Genomic DNA, 8,443 nt, shown 5'->3' with positions numbered 1-8,443 from the left:
AGAGCAGCTGAATGGTTGACACCTTCTCAGGCCCAGGTGAGCAGCTGTGAGACCTCAGACTGCCTGGCTCACCAAACCATGAGTTATAGCCACCATCCCTCATGCCAGGGTTTTGGTTTTTTTTTTTCTTTCACCTGTGCTGGAGCATTCCCAAGTCTGCAGGAGGCAACTGGACAATCTTCAGGTGACTTCCAGCTCTGTCCCACAGAACACACACCTGCAGGCAGAGGGACTAAAAATGCAAACTCTTCCACTCCATATTGCCCATTTGCATTCCTCTTGCCCACCCAAGGCACCCCAAACAGGTATTAAAAGTCCTCCTGTGAATTCAGTTCCAGACCAACAATCCATGTTTACCCTGGGACCTATTTAAGCCTGATAATAACACATAATGACATTTTATAACCTAGCCAAGTGCAGCCAAGCTTGATGTGAGATCAATTCACTCTGGACGTAGCAAACAATGTCCACAGACCATGATGTTCAATGCCTGTTCACCTGGGCTGGAGATGTTCCAAAGCATGATCTGCAGGGCTGAACACAGGAGGGATCCTCTGATCTTGCTCAAGCTCTCATCTAATCTGAAGCTCATTGCTTGAAGCCACCAGCCCCCAGATACACTTTAGCTTGAGCTCCTGGGAAGGTGACAAGGAGATGTAGCCTGGCATGGGGATGGTGGCAGCTGGGCCATGAAGCCCATGAAGGTGGCAGGGGGACTCACAGACCTGATGCTGACACCTCCAGTCCATCCCAGCTTTTCCCATCCTTCTTAAACAGAGCTGTCCTCCTGTGACACAGGGTGGAGAAGAAGACAGGAGAGGAATACCTGGAACAAGACACTGATCCTTCCATGTGTCTGTGCCCTCCTTTCTTCCCCTCTTTTTCCAACCGTGCCATCCATTTCAGTGCCCACCTTTGTGGTGTGCCAGGACCAAGCCTGGAGGTAAGTAAGCTGCATCAGTCATTTCTTTTTTCAATAGCTGTGGGAAGAGGAACCTGACTGGGGCTGCAAGAAAGGGGCACAGGATGCAGGAAGGATGGGGAATAGGAGAGGCTGTTGGAAGTCAGGGGGTGGTGGTAACACAGGAGCTCTCCATCTTTCCTGTAGCCCCTTCAGGCACTGGAAGATGCTCTAAAGTCTCCTTGGAGCCTTCTCCTCTCTGGTCTGAACAACCCTTACATTCTCAGCCTGTCTCAGAGCAAAGGGTCTCCAGACCTCAAATCATCTCCATGTCCTCCTCTGGACTGGCTCCAAGAGCTCCACATCCTTTCTGTGTGGAGGTCCCGAGAGCTGGAGATAGAGAAACACAGAATCACAGAATGTTGGAAGGGGCCTTAAAGATCATCCAAGTTCCAACCCCCCTGCCATGCTCAGGGACACCTCCCACAGCCCAGGCTGCTCCAAGCCCCATCCAACCTGGGGCCTTCAACACTGCCAGGGATGGGGCAGCCACAGCTTCTCTGGGCAAGCTGGGCCAGGGGCTCAGCACCCTCACACCAAAGAATTTCTTCCTAATGTCCCACTTAAATCTCCCCTCTTCCAGTTTTAACTCATTTCCCTTGTCCTCTCCCTACCCCCCTATGTCCAAAGCCCTCCCCCAGCTTTCTTGCAGCCCCTTCAGATATTGGAGGTTGCTCTGAGCTCCCCTGGGAGCCTCCTCCAGCCTGAACAACCCCAATCTCTCAGCCTGGCTACCCAGGGGAGGTGCTCATTTCAGTGGCTCTGCTGTATTAGGTATATAAATACAGACCCAGCCGTACGCACAGGTCCAACACCGCACCCGCCCCGCACCCCTTTGACCAGAGCCGCACGCACCGCGCTGTGCGGGATCAGCGACCTGAGGGGATGGGGGCGGGGCCTGAGGGGCGGTGGGCGGGGCCTCGGTCTCCCGCTCAGTCAGGGTCCCTGCGGTGCTTTGCACTGATTTCCCCTGAGGGACCCGAACCCCTCACAGGGCATCTCTGAGGGACCCGAACCCCCCACAGGCACCCCTGAGGCACCCGAACCCCTCACAGGGCATCTCTGAGGGACCCGAACCCCTCACAGGGCATCTCTGGGGGACCCGAACCCCTCACAGGCACCCCTGAGGCACCCGAACCCTCACAGAGCATCTCTGAGGGACCCGAACCCCTCACAGGGCATCTCTGAGGGACCCGAACCCCTCACAGGCACCCCTGAGGGACCCGAACCCCTCACAGGGCATCTCTGAGGGACCCAAACCCCTCACAAGTCAGCCGTGAGAGACCCGAACTCCTCACAGGCACCCCTGAGGCACCCAAACCCCTCATAGGGCATCTCTGAGAGACCTGAACCCTTCACAAGTCAGCCCTGAGAGACCCGAACCCCTCAGAGGTCATCCCTGTGGGACCTGAACCCCTCACAGGTCACCCCTGAGGAGGAAGAAGCCCAGAGGAGCCGGGACAGGCAGCTGGCAGCTCTCCTGGGAAATGAAGGGGCTGGCAGTGGAGGGAAGCCTGGGGTGTGAGGCAGGGTGGCTGTGCCTGGTGGGTCGGTGTGTGGGGAACCTTGTTTATGGTGCCCTCAAGACCTCTCTTTCTGAGAAGAGGAGGCTGGAGGTAGATGTCCTTCAGGTCTTGGCTCTGTCCCCTGTCTGTACCTCCCTGACAAACTGTACCCAGAGCCACCTCCCTGCTGGGGTCAGAGCTCACCCCTCACTCCTTGTCCTGTCTCTGGTTTCTGCAGATCCATTCGTGGGGATCATGGAAGGGAAGAATATCTCCAGCAAGAAACTCCTCACCTTCCTGCTCTTCACCTTCACCTTCAGCTTCTGTTTCTTTGCTTCTTTTCGTCAGTTCAGGACTCCTGAGCCAGAGCTTTATAATTCCAGCAACTCTACACAAACAGCCCATGCTGGAAACAGCAGAGCCCCACCAAAGAGTCAGCGCAGGCTGACCATCCTGCTCTGGAAGTTGCCCTTTGGGCACAAAATCAAGTTCAGAAACTGCTCGACACTCTACAGCACTCCCGACTGCCATTTCACCTCCAACCGCAGCTGGTCCCAGAAGGCCGATGCTGTCATCATGCACCACCGGGATGTGTACAGGGACACGGAGGGGCTGGCCCAGCTCCCCAGACTCCCTTCCCAGCTCTGGATCTGGTTCAACCTGGAGTCCCCAAGCCACTCTCCAAACTTAGGTGCCATGGACAACCTCTTCAACCTGACCATGTCTTACCGGAGAGACTCGGACATCTTCACCCCTTACGGGGAGCTACAGCTCCTTGGCCAGCCTCAGCCCCTCAGCATCCCACCTAAAACCAGACTGGTGGCTTGGGTGGTCAGCAACTGGAAAGCAAACTCTTACCGGGTGAAGTACTACCATCAGCTGAAGCAGCACATCACCGTGGATGTCTATGGGCAGTATCACTTGCCCCTGCCCCGGCACGAGCTCCTTCCCACCATGTCCCAGTACAGCTTCTACCTGGCTTTTGAGAACTCGCAGCACGAAGATTACATCACCGAGAAGCTCTGGAGGAATGCCTTGTCCTCTGGCACCATCCCTGTCGTGCTGGGGCCACCTCGAGAAAACTACGAGCACTTCTTGCCTCCTGACTCCTTCATCCACGTTGATGATTTTGCCAATGCTGGGGAGCTGGCACGGTACCTGCTGGAGCTGAGCGAGGACCCCGAGAGGTACCAGAGCTACTTCCAGTGGCGCAAGTGGTTGAAACCTGTGCTTGGGGGTGACTGGGGCCTGCATTTCTGCAGAGCTTGTCACTTCTTGCAGACAACAGAGAACAGGTACCGGGTTGTGCCTGATCTGTCTGAGTGGTTCGTGTAACTGCTGTTTGCTCAGCTCTCTCTGCTGCACCACAATCTTTTTGTCCTTGCTGACAGGCTGCAATTCCGGGGGATGATTGAACTTGATGGAAATGGAGGAACAAGAGGAGCTCTGAAATGAAAAAGGACAAGGAAGCAATGAGGTGTTGGTGTGCCTTTGTCTTACTGGAGATAGACTGTCAGATAGAGTAGTGTATTGTTTTTTGGGGTTTTTTTTTCTGATTTATTATCAGTTACTTGAACAATTCGATTTGTTATGCCAGCTGCAGCTTTGGAGAAGTTCACCTCTAGTCTCTGCAAACAGTTCTGGATCAGCTCCACAGCTTGGCCAACCAAAGCAAGTAGCTGAGAGGAGAAGTGAAACTGCAACACCTCTCTTCAACCTGGCTCAAGGGCTTTACACTGTGCAAAACTGCAACTTGAAGTCATGGCCATGCCACGAGGCTGCCTGCTGCTGTCAGCAGAACAGGCAATGCCCCCCTCTGCCATCCCCACAGGCACATCCTGCCCTTGCTCTGCCTTGGGCTCTCCTTGACTGCCTCTGGGGAGCTGCTAAATGGGTAGAATACAACTCAGTTTATTTTACAAGCCTGTTTAGGGGGCAGGTTGGCAGAACAGTGAGGGTTTGAGGCAGGGTGTGACAGCAGCAGACTGGTGCCGCGGTGCTCCTGACAGCACCAGAGGTTTTAGTGCCTGCAGCTCCTTGTGCAAGGAGAGGCTCAGGACCACCAGCTGCCTCCTGGCATCAGCTGGTGTCTCTAGGCCATGTGTTTAAGGACCAGTGAGTAACTGATCTTTACTGAGCTTCTTGCTTCTGTTCAGGTTGTGCCACTGGACATTTTTCCTTTTCAGGTCGGGGACCTCATTACATGGAGTCAGTGGCCAGACCCCTGCCCTCCCAGGCTCCCTGCTGATACCCCTGGACATTCAGTTCTTCCAACTGCTCCTGACCCCTGAGCTGACCTTTTCAAAGGTCTGTCCTGACCCCAGGGTGTTTCCATGAGGAAAATCAGCTCAGAGTCCAGCAGTGCATACAGACTCACAATTGTTTTCTCCACCAGCAGAATTTAGCAAACATTTCCAAAGAATCTCCTCTGCTTTTCCTCCCACAGCCATTCTGCAGCAGCAGGACCATCAGCCAGACCTTGCCTTCAGCACTGCAAGTCCCTTATTTTGGGGGATTTGGGGGATTAATGACCTTTGCCACCTTCCTTATTTCTCTTCTTTGCAGATTGCTTGAATCCATTGATCAGCACCAGCCTGAGAACAAAACCTTCACCCTGAAATCTGAACCTGGGCAAGAAATCCCCAGTTTTCTCTTCCCAACCTCCCCACCCCAACCCCTTTGCTTGCAAGACCTGGAGTCATTTAACACTTATTAAAAAAGGATGAGTCCCAGAGGGTTTTGGACTGTTTTAACTGGGGCATGGCAGCACTGGGGGGATTGTCCCTCTCCTTTTGTGCTTGAACCTGGGGTTATTTTTTGCAGGTCAAGGCCCTTCCTTGGATCCAAGGGCTATGTGGGCCCTTTGGTGAGCTTTTAGGAGGGCAGCAGGGCCAGCAAAGGATGCAGGAGCAAAGGCAAAATAAAAATGTAGGAGACATATTTATGAATATTAATCTCATCCCCCAAATTGTGCTGCAGCCTTTGAAAGGGCAACAACCAAAAGATGAATTCCAGTTGTGCTGAAGCATCCACGGGCAGCCCAGGGGGTGTTAGGAGGTTGCAGCCAGCCAGGCTTAAGCCCTGGTCCTTGAGGAGGGGACGTAGGACTGGCAGGACAAATATATCACATGAAGCCTTCCTCTGAAGCTCTGTGCTGCTGTGGCCTGGGGAGGGGATGTCTGTGGAGCTACACAGAGTCTGGGTTTGCTAGGGGATGGGAAAGCTGAGACTGCACTTGGGAAACTCTGCAAGGGGGGATTTCATCCAGGGAAACATCTGGATAGCAGTGCTGAGGAGTCACAGTCCTGCTTTTCCCCAAACACAGGGTCTGCAGTTGGGAGATCCTGACATGAAAAGGCCCCATTTACCCCCAAACCTCCCATCTTTTTACCCAAAGGGGGCAGGAGGCAAGCTGAAGTGTTCCCAGCTGAGAGTTCAGGCAGAGATGATGCAAAAAGCAGAGAAGAGATGAGCTTTACAGGGGTATTTCCCTGAGAGGAGAGGAAGAGGCTGCTCCTCGTGGGAAACCAGGTTGATAATAAGGTTGGAAATGGAGTTTTTGGAGCAGTGTCTGCAGAGACACCAGGGCCCAAGAGGAGCCAAGAGGCAGAGCTTGGGAGAAGCAGAAATCCTCCCCAAGCCCAGCAGAACTTTGCATTTGGGGAAGGGAATAGTCTGAAAATCTTGAAAACACAACAACTGGAGCTTCATCATCACTGGCTTTGTCCTCCTGGATGTGTGAAGATGCCTGAGCCAACCCTGGAAACTCAATTATTTCCAGCAGATACCTCCCGTGCTCTGGAAACCTGCTCCTCCTTTGGCCCTGTGAGGCTGCAAAAAGGAACATGAAACCATCCCAGCTCTTCCCTCCACGGCACCTCTGAGCTCCCTCCATCCCTTCTAGCAAACCCTCAGCACCAGCTGAAGCCACAAAATGTCCCCAGCCTTGTCCCCAGGCTTCAGGTTTTTGGTAGCACTACCTGGGAGACAAATCATCACATAGATTTCTAGGGGTTTGTGGAGAGGTTTGGGTTTTTTTCTGTGACTTGCAAACTCCACACTCTTGTCTTCATTTTTATTCCTGTTTTCTGGTTTGAACTGGGGCTGGGTTTATTTTTAGGTTTCTTTTCCCACCTTGTTTTCTTGAGTTTCTTTGAGAAGCTCAAAGTGAGCAGTGGGGTTGAGCACTGCCTGCTCCTTTTTCTCTTAAAAAATGAACAAGTGAATAGGGAATAAAAGCTGAGAGCTGGGATTTTGAAGCTGGGGCTTGAAATCAAGCACCTGCCAGGGCAAACCTCCTACTTACAATACAAAAGTTGGCAACATGCACCTCAGAACCAAGAAATTACACCCCAAAATCACCCCATCCTGGCAGCAGGTCCTGACTTCACACTGCTGCCTGGAAATGGTTTTTTATTCTTCTTTTTTCCCCTCTCTTGGAGTCATATTTTCCAAGCAGCCTTCTCCTTAAAACTTCAGTTTCTCCTCTTCCTTTCCCTCTTTTATTTTTACCCTTTTTTCCTCTTTTTTTATTTTATTTTTTTTTTTTTTTACCAGCAGCATTGCAGCTTTCCTTACTTTCTGGAGCACTTGCACACACACTGAGATTTATGAGTCTCAAAAGATGCTTCATAAAATATTTACAAAGCAGAATTTTGAGTGGGAATGTTTGACTCAGCCACGAGCTGGCCATGGCTGTCAGGCCTCTGGGTGGCATGAGGGGGGAATATAAACAGATCTTTTTTTTTTTTTTTCATTCCTAAAAACACACTTTAAAGTTTTGTAGTTCAAAAGTGATTTAGCTTTTTTTTTCCCTTTTTTTTCACTTTTTTTTTTTCTTTTTTCCTTTCCTTTTCTTCTTTTTTCTTTTTTTTTCCCTTTCCTTTTCTTCTTTTTTTTTCTTTTTTTCCTTTCCTTTTCTTTTTTTTTTCCTTTTTTTTTCCCTTTCCTTTTCCTTTTCCCCCCCTTTTTTTTTTTCTTTTTTCCTTTTCTTTTTTTCCTTTTCTTTCCCCCCCTCCCAAGTTGTTCCCCTCATGCCAGCAGAACAGCTCCCTGGCTTTGGAAATAAATAAATGCAGGAACTTGGAGCTGCTATAACCATGGGCACATGAAATGCCCTCAAGGGTGTTAAGTGAGGTTCATGTGTTCTAAAATGGGGGAATAAGTGTTTTAAAATGGGGGAATGTCTGTTCAGTGGTGCCAACCTTTCTGTTTTCCACAGGTTTGAAGAGTTTTAATGTCCTGAACCTGGCCAGGCTTTCAAAATGCACCCAAAATAAATCATTAACCACAAGAATCATCCTAATGAGTAACAACATCCCCCCCACCACCACTTGCTGATGGCTTTGAGTAGTTGTCTCTATAAAATAAAATATATTTCTAAACTCTGCACTGCTTCCAGATTTCTCTGGAACTTTCTTTCTGGCTGTTCTTACCCAAAACTTGAGTTTTCTTTTTCTTCTTTTTTTTTTTTTTTAATGTGTTTTTTTTTGCCAGAATTGGAATGTCTTTGAGAGGACCCTGCTGGAAGTATATTCACAAGAAAGGGGCAAAGATGATGATTTCTGTGGCTAAAGCATCCCAGCCCAGGGAACAGTTCAAGCTTGGTAACATCTCATTTTGTTGGTTTGCAGAAATATAATTTGGCAGCAAATGAAAAAAAAAAATGAAAGAAATGGGGCTGTTTCTGCAGGAAACTGGAAAATAAAGCCAAGCTCCTGCCATCCTCTCTGCTATCCCCAAATGAAAGTCAAATTTCTCAGTTCTTCGGTTATCCCCATGTTGGGACCATGAGATCATTCTTCCCTCACAGTGAAAGACAAAAAGCAGTGAGAATTCAATATAATCCTCCTTTTATTTTCACTTTGCCATGAGTATGGAACAGCATCACAACCAAGTTAAGTTTGTTTAAAAAAAAAATAATAGCATACTGCATCTTTCCCTCCCCCTTCCCCCCCCCAAAAACGTTCAGAATAAA

The 8,443-nt window shown here is 50.1% G+C and overlaps 1 protein-coding gene across 2 annotated transcripts; it reads left to right on the top strand.

The window, feature by feature from the left end:
• Positions 1-790: 790 nt before the first annotated feature.
• On the top strand, positions 791-5,590 carry FUT6 (fucosyltransferase 6). Of its 2 annotated transcripts, XR_003988644.1 has the most exons (3): positions 791-943; positions 2,705-3,949; positions 5,032-5,590. XR_003988644.1 is itself a non-coding variant. In XM_030466583.1 (2 exons), the coding sequence occupies exon 2, from the start codon at positions 2,722-2,724 to the stop codon at positions 3,799-3,801; it is 1,080 nt and encodes a 359-aa protein (XP_030322443.1). In that variant the 5' UTR covers positions 791-943; positions 2,705-2,721; the 3' UTR covers positions 3,802-4,459. The 2 variants fall into 2 exon arrangements, 1 of the variants encoding a protein (XP_030322443.1); XM_030466583.1 differs by lacking the exon at positions 5,032-5,590 and having other exon boundaries at positions 2,705-4,459.
• Positions 5,591-8,443: the final 2,853 nt, after the last annotated feature.

This window comes from Calypte anna, chromosome 28 (assembly GCF_003957555.1).
Source record: "Calypte anna isolate BGI_N300 chromosome 28, bCalAnn1_v1.p, whole genome shotgun sequence".
NCBI lineage: Eukaryota > Metazoa > Chordata > Aves > Apodiformes > Trochilidae > Calypte > Calypte anna.
Note: the sequence above shows the minus strand (reverse complement) of the source record. Positions and strands in the feature narration are given on the sequence as shown.

Coding starts and splice junctions, on each gene's coding strand:
- FUT6 (XM_030466583.1), top strand. CDS start 2,722: ATGGAAGGGAAGAATATCTCCAGCAAGAAACTCCTCACCTTCCTGCTC.